The 14,649-nt window shown below is 38.9% G+C and overlaps 1 protein-coding gene across 6 annotated transcripts in view; it reads right to left on the reverse strand.

The window, feature by feature from the left end:
- Window positions 1-14,649, reverse strand: part of CDK14 (cyclin dependent kinase 14) — a 309,078-nt gene that overhangs the window by 142,667 nt on the left and 151,762 nt on the right. For all 6 annotated transcript variants that reach the window (XM_050333417.1, XM_050333452.1, XM_050333444.1 and 3 more), the window contains one exon: window positions 7,859-7,982. In XM_050333417.1, the coding sequence (XP_050189374.1) occupies window positions 7,859-7,982 (124 nt within the window). The remainder of the gene's footprint in view (window positions 1-7,858; window positions 7,983-14,649) is intronic.

The following is a 14,649-nucleotide window of genomic DNA, read 5'->3' on the forward strand; positions in this document are numbered from 1 at the left end:
CCATAATGCAAACTGCCTCCAGCTTCTTACTCATTCAAAGAGATCCCCAAAGACAAACAAAAGCAGTCAGGAAAAGCTTCAGGGTCAGTGTTATTTGAAAGAGTAAATGAAAGACATTTTCATGAAAATTGTCATGCTGTTTTTTCTCTCCAAAGCCCACTCCTACAGATAGAAAGAGCAACTCTCTTACTGCAGGAACAAGCAGTAAATCATTAAAGTACTAAGTTCCTGATACTCTTTCTCACTTGCTTTGCAACACTAGAATTTGTTGTAATGTTACCACAGTTTAAAGTTAGACTAAAACTAACAAAAATTGGGGTAGGGAGTGTGTGGGAGGAGAAACATATAAGTCATACAAAATATTTAAAAATCATCAATCTTCAAGTTTTCCTATTCTTGTAAACTATTTCCAAGCTAGCAATTCTAGACCTGCTGTTCCATACTTTGAAATTGTACTTTGCACTTCTGTCTCTCAGGTACCTGCATAGTTTATACACTAAGTCTTAGAGCCATGGCATAGAGAAAAAGTCAGCAAACACACTAAAAAGAATGGCATCCCAATTAAAATATATGATGACACAGAAGTTCGTTGCAATACAGTAACTGCACAATCCAAAACAGAGACCAAACAAGTCTTCAAACTTCTCATCCACCCACCTCATGAAGTTCACTTCCACTGCAGACCTAACATAAAAGGTGAAGGTGAGAGGCAGCTGCAGGGAAGATTCACAAACAAGCAATCCCCTGAAAAACAAACCTCAGCAGCAGGTTGATCAGCTCACAGATAAAGCAGGTCAAGGGCTCTACTAGAAACTTGGCCAGTTTCTCTCACAGCCTCAGAAGAGCTTTTACTGTCTCACACGCTAGTCAAGCCTAAATGTTTCATTCTTGACACACGTGCCCTGATGACTTTCTCAGTGCATCAAAATGTGAAAGCTACATAAATCTTTTATCTGAAAATATCTAATAACAAGTATAACTAGCAATTTTTCCATCCAGAAAGCAAAACATTATTCTAACTAAAGAATATGTAAGAGTACCCATGATATAATCAGTTTAAAGGTCCACACTGTCCCTGGAAAAGTCAGAATATTAGGTTGATAGTGGCTGTTACAGAATAGAGAAGAAAGAAAAAAAGCACAAAAAGTGTAAATCCTTCCTGGAAAGTCCCACACAGATAGTGGTATGTGCCTCCTACCTGATTATCATCAGCTGTTTAGGGACTTGGTGCTGAAGTTTATTAAGCATGCAAACATAACTGATTAGCCAATCTTGATTTCTATCAGCATATATAATAGCTAAATGACAATAGCCAATCATTAAAAAACAAAACAAAACAAGCATGGTATTTACTGGGCCACAGAGCCACACAACAGGGAAAATTTGCCTGTTTCAACCTGCCTGATTGCCCAAGGCTTAGTCCAGTCAGTGAAGCAAACAGATTTCACCACATCTCTGGGCTGTTCCAGTGCTGAAGTACTCTCATATTGAACATTTCAATCCCCATATCCAGTTCTCATTCTGCTTATGGTCATTATCCCTCATTCTCCCACTGTGCACCTTAGTAAAGACCACCTTCATGCTATGCATCACCATCCTCTTGGTAACCAACTCTTTAGGTACTGGAAGACTGCAGAGCTAGTAATTTCATTACAGAAGGCAATCCCATGGATTAAACATGATTTACATTGACAAAAACTGGCAAATACTTTCTTCACATGTACAGAAATTACTTTCAAGCAGCCTTGCTCCATTATTTTCTCAGTGATAGCAGTTGACCGACCTGCAATACCCCAGACCTTCCCTCTTGCCCTTTTTAAAAATGGGTACAACATTAACTTTTCTTTAGTTATTGGAGACCTCCCTCAACCTACAGTCTTTCAAAGATGATAGAGAGAAGCCTGAAAATTACATCAATCAGCTTTCCCAGTACTCTCAGGCACATGTGATTCCTGGGTTTGTCCTCTGCAGGGCCAGGAGTTGGACTCTGTGATACTTGTGGGTCCCCTCCACCTCAGGAAATTCTATAATTCAATGAACCTGCACAGGTCAAGAGTTCTCAGAAATCCCCAATTGAGTTATTTTCCTCTCTTCCCTTCCTCCCTGAATTACATCTCTGAGAACAAAGGCCCGTGAGATCTTATTCATGAAGACCAAGACAAGGAAGAGATGGAGCACCTCAGCCTTATCAGCATCTTCTGTGACATCGCCTGCCCTGCTTAGCATGGAGCCTACATTTTCCACAGTCATTTATTGCTGTACTCCATCATGCTCTTCCAGCACCTTCAGCGTCTTACCTTTGCCTCCTCAACACCCTGCCAACTTTCTCCCCTATCAGCACATTTTACTCTCAGATGTTTTAATCTCCTCACATAACTCCTTGGGCCACATTCTAAACTCCTCCCACACCTCAGACTGTTCTGCCTATGGCCACTGAAAAAGCACCCTCCTGTACAGTCAAAGATAATATGCCTGCCAGAGCTTGTCTGTTCCTCTGGTCCTTTCACTTGCATTTTCTCCTACAGTCTTTGGTATATACCATTTCTTAGAGGTTCAAAGTGACATTTGGAAAATAAGGCAGCACTGGTTATAAAATGTTTAATATGAACATGAATCACGTATTTCCTTAGACAACTATTTTGTTTAGATTGATTGCAACTAACTCTTGAAAAAAAAAAAATATCCTTCATGCTCATTCTTTGAGTTCATGCTCCTATCCATTGCCATACCATACAGACATTTGACACTACTTACAGTTACGATAAATGCACTTATCTTTAGAAAAATACCTTGCTTTTAAAACTGCTTAATGGCTTTTTAAACAAAGGCTCAACTATTTCTTTTTTTATAAATCAATACACATCCAAAGACAAAGAAAAAGCAACTGTATGGAGTGCAGAAAAACTACTAAATAAAGGCTAAGGAACAGCTACGCAACCCAGTCTGTGTGGTAACTAGCATCAAGCACAAGGCTCCCTTTTCATTTAAATTTGCAATGGAGTTATAGAATCATTAAGGTTGGAAAAGATCTCCAAGATCATCAAGTCCAACCTTTAACTGAACATCATCATACCAACTAAATACCAGCACTAAGTGCCACGTCCAGTCATTTCTTGAACTCTTCCAGGAATGGTGACTCCACCACTTCCCTTGGCAGCCTGTTCCAATGCTTAACCATCCTTTCAGTGAAGATATTCTTCCTAATATCCAACTTGAACCTTCTCTACTGCAGACTGAGACCATTTCCTCCTGTTCTGTTGTTAGCTGCCTGGAAGAAGATGATGATCCCCACTTGGTTGCAATCTCCTTTCAGGTACCTATAGAGAGGCAATAAGGTCCCCCTTCAGCCTCCAAGCTAAACAATCCCAGTCCCCTCAGCTGCTCCTCACTTGACTTACTCTCTAGACCCTTCACCAGCTTTGTCACCCTTCTCTGGACATGCTCCAGTACCTCGATGTCATTCTTGGAGTGAGGGGCCAAAAACTGGATACAGTACGCAAGGTGCAGCCTCACCAGTGCTGAGTATGGAGGGACAGTCATTGTCCTAGTCCTGCTGGCCAGGATGCTATTAGCCTTTTTGATCATCTGGGCACACTGCTGATTCATGTTCAGCTGGCTGTTGACCAGCATCTCAAAGCCGTTTTCCATTGGGCTGCATTCCAGCCACTTATTCCCAGGCCTGTAACACTGCATGGGGTTGTTGTGACCCAAGTGCAGGACTGGGCACTTGGTCTTCTTGAGTATCATACAGTTGGCCTCAGCCCATTGATCCAGCCTGTCCAGATCCTTCTGCAGAATCTTCCTACCCTCCACCAGGTCAAAAGTCCCCCCTAACTAGGTTGTTTGCACTCTGACTGAAGGTGCCCTTGGTACCCTCATCCAGATCATCGATAAAGATATTAAACAGGACTGGTCCCAATAATGAGCTTTGGGAAACCCCACTAGTGACTGGACACCAACTGGATGTAACTCCATGCATCACCACTCTCTGGGCACAGACATACAGACAGTTTTTTAACCCAGCAGAGAGTGTACCTGTCCGAGCCATGGGCTGCCAGCTTCTCCAGGAAAATGCTGTGGGAAGCCGTATCAAAAGCTTTCTTGAAGTCCGGGTACACACATCCACAGCATTCCCTTTTCTACCAGGGAGATGATCTGGTCATAAAAGGAGATCAGATTGGTCAAGCAGGACCTGCCTTTCCTAAACCCATGCTGGCCAGGCCTGATCCCCTGGTTGTCCTGGACATGCCAGGTGATTGCACTCTAGATACTCTGTTCCATAACTTTCCCCGGAACCAAGGTCAGGCCTGTAGTTCCCTTCTTGTAGATGGGTATCACACTGTCCAGCCTCCAGTCACCTGGGACCTTCCCAGTTAACCAGGGCTGATGATAAATGATGGAGAATGGCTTGATGGGCTCTTCTGCCAGCTCCCTCCAGTACCCTTGTGTGAATACCATCTGGACCCCCAGACTGTGAGTGTCTAAGTGGCACAGCAGGTCACTAGCTACTTCCTCCTGGATTGCAGGGGATCTATTCTGCTCCCTGTCCTTATCAAATAGCTTAGGGGGACGGTGACCCTGAGGATTTCCTGTAAAAGACTGAGGCAAATTGCTTATGGTATTACTCATTAAAGGTTTAAAATACTTTCTTTCTACTTAAGACAGATGTATATGTGGGGAAAAATAAACAAACCGGTAGACAGCTAAATTCACACCATAGGATCAAAAATAATTCTTACACTTCACTTCATAAAGAGAATTCCTCATATACTTTAATTTCCTCTGGAATTTTAACTAGATTGAAAAAAGAATGCAGGTACCGCATTCAAGGACTATTTTTCATAGCAACAATTATTCAAGATGTAGTCTCCCCTATTATATCTTCTCAAGAAAGCCATTTTTTATAGCTCATCCATTTTTAATTTGATAAAGCCTCTATATTCTGTTCTCCCTTTTCATTTGACCGCTGAGACTTCTCATAAATGTTCATTTCCTAGCAGCTAGAGCACAATGAACAGAAAAGCAAACTGCTGTTCGTCTGAACAAAGACACTCCCACACAGTGGAGTATCTATGTCTGGGAGCCCTGCTATAGAAAAACACATGCTCACAGTTATTCAAAGATTCCACTTCAGCCACAGTGCAATGCACTGGCAGACATGAATAGCCTTTCTTTTACCTTGTTTATTCAAGAACTATGATCCACTACAGCCTGCTTTTAAGTATTTGATATCCTACAGTGAAGAGATTAAATAAGCCTGACACCAAATGAAAAACTTCAGAGATTCTGTTGACTTTTCTGTAAACTTAGGAAACCAAAATCTGAAGGTCTTGTCCTTAGAGATTAAAAGGCCTTTGCTCTAGGATTTTATGTTTATTGTGCTAGCAAAGTCAATCCTATCTCTGTCAGAAACTGATTTCTTGATAGGTTTTCTCCTGCCTTGAGTGCATTTGAAGGCAAAGCAACCATCTTTCTATTTCCCATACTGCTCCTCATGTAATTAATCAAATACACAGTGTAAGCCAACTTCCTTTCCAAGCACATTATTGCAAATTAGTCACTCGTGGCAGAAAAACATAAAGAGAAACAGGACTGTATTTTACATATTTTTTAAGAAAAGTCATAATGGGAATGTGGAAGATGAGCTATAATAATACAGCATTTAAATAAGTAAATATGCACAGGGAGGCACACAGCACAGGGGTGTGCTCTCATTTCTCATGTTTCAAGTGAAAGAGGTCATGACCCTTCAGACTTTAACCTCACCACTTCTAATTTTTCATCTTGGTTCTCAGAAGAGAAGTCTAACCCATCTGGTTTTCAATTTTACGAGGTCATGAGCGATGAAAGAAAATCTAGCTTTTTTTTAAAAAAAAAGGTGATATATAGTCTTCTCTCTGTGTATAAAAGTAGATTATGCAGATGTTTTTGTTAGGTCAAAACAAACTATCCTCTGTATCCTCTGCACAATATTAGACATTCATTGTCTACAACTGTGTATTTCATTTTGGTTGTAGTTACACACCTTTCTAGTCTATCAAAATATTTCATAATGGTCAACCTTAAGCTCCTACCAGGATGAAGCTGTGAAAATCCTGCCTTCGATGTCATTACTGGGACATTTAGCCTGGTGCCACAATGAGGCAATAATTTCATTAGAACTAATACTTACATTTCCTACTGCAGCAGGGCAAAACAAACGTCCCACCCTTTCCTCTGTTCTATGGCAATATCAGGCAATACAAGAGGCAGGTCAATGTCTGAGTCGGTGAGTTCACACCTCCAGCAATGCTTTTAACAGTTCTGGTGAAAGAGGGGTTGTTTTCTTTTTTCTTAAACAGCTGAAAAGCGTGCAGCCTCCCTCTCCCCATCCACACAAGCCACAGAGCTTCAGCAACCCACCCCCACACCATAGGAAACATTTTGCATATAAAAGAGTTTGTGAGATCTTTTATATGGTTTTCAGCATCCACAATAGCCAGAGAACCATCATTACAATCTCCCGAAAGACTTATAATATGGGGATACTTGGAATCAGATCAGTTCAGTGTTTTATACATATAAATGATACAATGAAAATCTTACTATCAAACAGCAGAGCACCTTTAACAGAGGACTATCTCCTATTTCACTCACTACAGGAACACTTATTGATTCACCTGTTTCATGTACTTAAGAGATGAAAGCTCATAGTAAAATGCAAAATGCAGAAATGTTTTTTTAAAGCATATATTTTAAAAAACAGCAAGTTTTCAAAAAAATGGTAACAGAAAATGGCATGTAAAACCAGATAATAATTGCTTCTAATGCTATTTCTCTAACTGCCTTACAATCCAAAGGCCAATCAAGTTCTTGTGGACTGTGTCCACCTGAAGTCCTATTCCCTTCTCCAGCATCCCAATAAACACTGAGCTGTTAATTGCAGTAATGCTAATTAAAAGACAAAAACCCATTACTACATTAACAGTGAAATTGCCAATTAGCACATAAGGTTTCCTCATTACTGATACTGCATGAAATGTGAAGCATGATGTGGATAGCAGTCATAAAAATAAAAGACATTTCAAAAAAGCCAATAGGTCACATTTTCATCTTACTTCAGAAGCTCTGCTGGAATCAGTAACTGAGAAGCTGACCTACAGGAAAGAAAGAAATTTCTACAACATTTTGTAAAAACCACTAAAGAAAAATATTGCCATTTTCCACATCTGCATTCCCAACAGTTTTCAGAGGAAAGAGTACTTGCCCCAGTGTAGCCAGTAGAAAATGGCTTAAAAAATTAAAAATAAGCAAAAGGCTAACATTTCATCCTGACTTTAAACTCCACATAAGTCTTCCCAATGATGGACTAATGGATACTGAAAGCAGTCCAGGTGATCCCATGCACTATATTCTTTAGAAGGAACACTTACTCTTGTGTCCTTCAGTCTCTTTCAACAACCATTTAATGAAAGTTAATACAGATCTCCACAACCCTAGAGTTGTTTCCATAAAGTGATTGTGCCCTTCATATAGCCTGTATTTCCTCAGGTCTCTCTCTTTTTTCTTCTTTTTATTTATTTTTTTTTTAATTGCTTTCAATTCTAATTCAGAGGTCTCATGATAAATAAAATGCAAATATTTTCAGCACTATCTTCCTTGAGAGAACTGGAGTGTGTATTTGTTTTTCACATGCTCCCTTTTAATCAAGCATTTTGTTGACCATAATCAATTTCTTCACTCAGGAGTAAAATGTGCAATTATCTACAATGAAGAAGGTGTGTCTAAGGAATAGGGTGGGGGGAAGAGAAATCAATGGAACCATCTGTCTGACATTCCTACAACATTATAAGAGACTTGTAATTAACTGCTTGCCTACCAAAGTCTGCCAGCTTTAACTCCCCCGTGTCACTGATCAGGAGATTCTGTGGTTTCAGGTCCCTGTGCAAAATGTAACGCTGGTGGATGTAAGACAGTCCTCGCAGCAACTGAAATAAAAATAACTGAAAAAGAGGGGGACAAAAAATGACCTCTGTTAATATTTTGCATATAACCACAGGTGAATTCTTCACAATATGCAGGGTGCTTGCATATTGCAGTAACATTTTGTCAGAATTCCTCCCAAACTGGCGCAATTCCCACCCAAATTTAACACAACAAAATTCTCATCTGAAAAATATTTCCTTTGCAAGGACTAAATCCATCCTCCAAGCCCTACTATATCATAGATTCAATTTGCCTGCTTAAAAATGAACAGGAGCGACACAACCATGCGCAGAAGACTCGGTGTCTACCAGATTATAATTATATTCCATTTACCCATATGGCCTTAAAGATTAGGTGGTAGCCTGAAGACAGATGTGTATCTTCACTAATTATAGGAAACAACAGTACAGGGTGGATAGGGATGGGGAGATTAGGCTGGGGGATGGAACACTGGAGCTAAAACAAAGAAATTAATAGCATAACAATAATGCCTGTGTACCCAAGGAAATCTGCAAGTATGATAGGTTTTCCCCTCAAAGTTTATTTTAATGGGAGTTTCTTACATATTTTTCATTAGGAAATAATAACTCTCACTGAACCAAAAGATGACTTTTGAAATCTACTTGCAATAGTCTTTAAGGTAAATTTAGATAAGAGCTTAACTCACTCTTCATGTTTCTTTGAATCCTTCACTGAACTCTACAAATTCTTACCCCTAAAACTAAGCATTACTACTGTGTATATTGTAATTTACAACTATGAACAAAGAGCTGGATGATGAAGATCTTTTGTCCTCCCCTTTTCACCTCCCGCATGCATCATTGTCCTGCATTCTTACTGGCACTTGCTGTGAAAGGCTGTGTTAACCGTCATGGATTTTGGCAATATAAAGGGTGAATAAACTCCCAGAAGTTATGAAAAACCTATCCTAATATACAGACGCTTCCTATTGCCTGAAATATTTTAAGAAATACTTCAGTTTCCAAAAGGGAACACAAAAATCCCTTGCAAATCTAAACATGGAGGATTCAAGAGTGGATATGGAACAGCTCAGTGGAGAGTGAAACATACTCTCTCACAAGATGTGGAAACCACACCAAGGATTTGGGAAAAGTCAACCCAGGCACACAAGAATTTCTAATTAACTTGCAACACAAGCATCCTATTTAGTGATTACTGAAGTGAAGAGACATTATAAAAAGGGTTACAAAATCTGATTATAGAAAAGAATAAAGCCTGACATGAAAGAAACAGAAATGTCATGTTACTGAAGTTGAAATGAATTTAATTGCATTTCATTTTTTCCCTGAGTGCAGACACAATACACTCTATGTTTAGCTACTTAGCCAGGGCACAAAGAGCCATATCAATCACCTTCTTGCTAGGGCTGGGTCTAACAATGTGCTGAGGAAACCTAAGAGCAAAATATAGAAACAAAGAATAGCAGGAAAGTCATAAGTAACATGCACATTCCTTTTTGAATTGTGGTTAAAATGGAATGCATGGTACATTAAAACTATTTTAATAAGGGCGAGAAGCAGAAATGGCTTTCATTACACACTGAAAATATAAATTAAATTCTATTACATTAATTCAATATAATATAATTTTTAAAATAAAAAGAGAAAATAACCAGTTTTCTAGGGTGAATCAATGGTATTTACCTTAAACATTATTTTTAAATATGCAAAGAAATTTTAATTATCATGGTATCTTTCGGTACTGTAATCTTTATAATAATTCAAAATATATTTATTAATGTGGTCTTTCATTTGGCTTTAATGCAATGAGTCAAGTGATGTGACATCATGTGCTAAAAAAAAAAAAAAAAAAAAAAAGGCCCAACAACTTCACAGCTAAACAGAATCAACATCTGCTCTTGAAGCCAGCTTTGGAAAGCAATTTTATTCCAAACCTGTAGACATGCTGTACTCATCAAGTAGTTCCACAAAAGTTAATGAATTCACTCACACCTCTTCAGAGGAAGACCATGAAAGAGAAAAAAATCTTCCTGAATTTGTTACAGGGTTAACTCAGATATTTTGTTGCTTTTTCTTTTCCTCCTCACCTTAGTTATTTGGTAATATTAAATGTGAAGAGATTTAAGTGAAAACACAAGCCTAACGCCTGGCAGCAGAACACTCTGCAAAACAGAGGCCCTTTGGAATTGCTCGGGAAGAGGAAACACTAAGAAATACTCTCCATTCCCAGTGGTTCCCAACTCCACAAAAAACAGAAGTTGAATTTGAAAGAATTGTTTCTGATGCCTCACAAAACACTTCTGCCCTCTCACAGTCAAGTTCCCATCAGGATCCTGAAGAAAGCCTTCTCCAAGAAATCCATTCCCCTTCCAGAATATCTCCATTACTCTCATAAGGATCAAAATGAATGCTAGATGAGGTACTATCAACTCTTACTCATGTACCCCATCTGAAATCAACATACCATCTATCATGGTCATACTCTCAACTTGCTGCTTCCTCACTCAATTCTGATCACTGAAACCTCAGCCTTGGGCTTCTGCAGCAGGTTTCGAACAAGCAACTGAACTGCCATTTCCCCAAGGCCACAGGATGGGACCCCTGCAGACCAGAGGACAACTCTAAAAGGAGTCAGTGGCAAATTCAATATGCATTTCAATGGATTAGGGTAGAAACAGCACAGATTGTGAGGGTAGAAACAACACAGATTGGTAGCTCTTTAGCTTTTATGTTAGTAATTTTAATATTCACAAGGCTGTATGAGTATCAAAGAACCTGCAATAAACAAGCTAGGACATCACTTTTGTCCAGTTCGTAGCTTAATAGTAAGAACAGAGGTTTTGATGATTAAATTAAACACACAAAATGACAAAGGTCATTGTAGTAAGAGTCGAAAAAGACAGAAATCAGGACAGAGATTTGTCTCTACAAGTCAGGTTTTCAGCAACATTAGGAGGCTCAACACTTTATGTTCAGAGGAAAAAACCAATCTAACACTTGTGGCTTCAGGTCTCGCTTATTTATTATAGCAATTAAAAATACCCTTTTCCCCCTGATTGTAATGCATCTCTCACTTTAATGAGCAACATATTTTAATGAAGAATTTTCACTGTCAGTGAGAAAAATGCCTGCATGTCAAAGCTAATTTGGTGGTTATGGACTGTGATACTAAAAGAATATTAGCAGCTTTTAAAACTTACAAGAGAAAGCCCTCAACTACACAGAAAGGTTAAACAGCACCTATGTAGCCTTTCAAGAGTAAGGGCTGGATAGCCACTTGAGCTGTATGCAATATTCGACCAAATGCCTATAGTAGTTCTAAACTACTAGATTTTCTGAGAGATTTGAGCAGTCCAGCTTTCCTGATGTTTTCATGAGCCTGGGTGAGTGTATAGCCTAGACCATTACATGCACAGATCTAACAGCTGCAAGGTGGCTCATACGCTGCAGAATGATTTGCTCTCTGTTGGCCACTAAATGAGCTTGTAAGGTAGACACCGACACAGGCTGTCTAACCCACATCTAAAGGGTGGGACTGATGGGAGCTAACACTTTCTGACTGGGGTTCAGAAACCTCTTAAGAGTCTAATGATAAAGGGGGACATTCATGTACATGTGATCCGTGTAAAGTGCTCAGATGACTCTGTGTAGTTGCTCTCCATTCCCAGAGATGGTAGAGCATTTCTGGTAAAGGATATTGGGGTAAGTGAAAAGTAGAAATTCATAACATGTCTTAAGAGAGATTCTCCAGAAAATGTACCATTCCCACGTAGTCTCTGCTGAGGCATCAAGAACCCAGTGACAGGAAGGATGTTGGCTAAAAGGGCAGAATAATGAGGCCTGTGGAGGACTTTTTTAAATCTTTCCCTGATGGCACAGAGGGATTTCTGACCTATTTCCTGCGTTTGAGCTTCCTTAGTACACGTTGTATTGTGACAATAAAGGACCAGGCCCTAGATACAAAAGCAACACAGAACTTTTAAGTCTACAGAAGATAAGTAAAAATCTTGGTTCTGCTCTCTCTGCAGCAAAAGATTGCAAATTGGGCTGATCTAACCTAGACCAGGAGTTAACATCATTTCAGCAGAAAGCTGAAAGCAAGATTGAATTAACGTGTCATTCCTTTAGCAAGCTCATACCATTCCATTAGCATAGTTACTTTTGAAAAATAATGCACAATACCATAGAAGCTTTATTATCAGTCACCAATGGGAATACAAAGCTCCTGTTTGCTCTAAGTATCAAACCCCACTGTCTGGGTATCACGTAATCATCTGAATTCCCAAATGTGTATTCAGCATCAATCAAATCATATTCAGTCTTTATAGGCCATCAAATCAAAAAATGCCAGTAAAAGAAACGCAACTCAGGACATCCCTTCTCATGTTTGCAACCAGTGTAGTCCCTATCATCCAGAGGATATTACAGGCTTCTGTGAATTACTGGCTATTTACAAAGGCAAAAGGAGATAATAAATCCCTCCAGTACTACCTCACAGCCTTGGAAATAGACACAACCTCAGTTACACAATCCTCAGTTACATTTGGGTTTATTAGATTGTTTGGGAGTTTTAGATCAACCTGTTTTAAACCATTAACAAAAGAAAAGACTACCTGGTAATATGTATTATCACAGAAGCAAGGAGAAATGGCCCTCTGTGACTTCTGCTAGCATGTCAAAAACTCAAAAGCACTATCTTTTTTATCACTCTTCGTTTGCTATTCTTTTCCCTCTTCCCAACCGGGATAATAGCAACAAGATAAAATCCAACTTTTCCCTTCTAAAAATGTCCTGGGGAAATACTGAACTTTTTAGGTCAAAGCTTTGTAGACTCTCTTGTTTAAATTGTCAAAAGAAGGAATTCCAGGAACAAATTGGTGACCTGAGACAAATTTGCATCTCTAAGAATAAAGGATCCTCTCTGAATAAAAAATTATTAGCTATTTGAATCAGCAGGATTATTGTGATCATAATAAGCTTTATCTCACTAAAACGTTCTCCTATCTGACCTTCCTGGAATCAACTGAGTTCCCTCCAAAAGAATTCTGAAATAATTCACTCCAAAATACATTTATAAAGGCTTCTAACTTGCTCCTGCATTCCTTATATGAGAGTCTTACCAAAGATGCAGAAATGCATACGATACAGCCACTGGGAATGCACATCACACCACTGCTTTAAGAAAATATATACAGATTTTTCCACTTATTTGCAGCAGAACTGCAAAGGAAAGAGATGGAATGTGTTAATTTGCTAACTTCTATTCTCTTTGATGCTCTTTTAATAATTTTTTGTCCCCTCTGGATACTACTACAGTCATTCGAAATGAGGAAGGTGTGCTTAATTAAGTGAGTATAAAGACACTCCCTTATGATCAGTTATAGTCATCTGCTAACATTCAATAAGTGTAAGACTCGGGTTTTTTTCTTCTGAATTGTAAAAATAAAAATAAATTCAATTAAATCTCCTTTTCTACCTTTCACCAGTTCATTTACCTGATGAACTAGGTCACAGTGGCAATTGTTGCCTTACCACTTTTAAAGATTTTAAAGTGTTCTCTTCCTCCCTACAATATTTTCATGGTTTTTGCCATATGAACCACACAGATCATACAGACAATAAATTACAAGCACATTTATGAATGTGACATTCTTCTAGCATGAATTTTAACATGCTGATAAAGATTCTACATTTACTGTTCACAGTTGTGCATATTATCTAATCATTACTTTAAGTGACAAGACTGACATAGAGTGAAATGCTGATGCCATATTTAATGTCTGATAACTAAAAAGTCTAATTTAAATAATCAATTCTCAATGCCATGTGTAAAAGACGACCTTAATTTGGCATAACATTATTCTGTCTGCTGCACACCTGCTTGTTCACTGGATGAGGAATGAAAAATAGCAACCTCTCAACAGCATTAAACATTGCTTTTTACTTAGCATATCTGCTGAAATATATTTTTAATTCAACTCCGCATCAGCAGCATCACTAATTTTAGTGGGCAAGGGACAGATTTCAAAAGAATGAAATTAGTTAGATTTGCTTCCAGTAACAACTGATAAAATTCAAAGGACCACCACAGCAGGTATTCACCTCAGAGTAAAAGACTTTCCTTAAACCCCAGTGAGTCAGTGACATGAAAATACATCACAGCTGGATTTATTCTCACGGTTTAACTGCCCGCTTCCTGTGCATCCAAGCCTATGCATTCTACCTTTCGGTCAGATACCTCTGGTTACACACAGGCTCTCACACACCACAGCTTCCCCTACATCACGTAATCAGGTGTTTGACACATACAGATGCAGGACTGGCCATGTCATCCAACGTATGTCTCCCACAAAAAAGGGGAACACAAATGTCCTGTGCACACTACAGATATTTATATTATCACAAAATGGAAAGCAAACAGAAGTAGGCCAGGAAGGACTACATAATTAAAACAACTCTAGCTAAAACCGAAAGCATTTTTATTGGACTTTTTGGATACTATGCTTTACTAACAAGCATATAGGTTTGTATCTTGCTAAAAATAAATGGAGCTACAGCTCAGCAAGAGCCAGTACACAATGCTCTGCTATTGCCAAAGTTCAAGCAGCTGCACTTCAAGTGCAGCAAAGCTTCATATGGATGGGACATAGGAACCACCTAATCCTTCCATGTTCTGGATGCTTCCCTACCCTTTGTGCTTCAG

The sequence above is a fragment of the Myiozetetes cayanensis genome, unplaced genomic scaffold (assembly GCF_022539395.1).
Source record: "Myiozetetes cayanensis isolate MyiCay16 unplaced genomic scaffold, myiCay2020 scf1, whole genome shotgun sequence".
Lineage (NCBI taxonomy): Eukaryota > Metazoa > Chordata > Aves > Passeriformes > Tyrannidae > Myiozetetes > Myiozetetes cayanensis.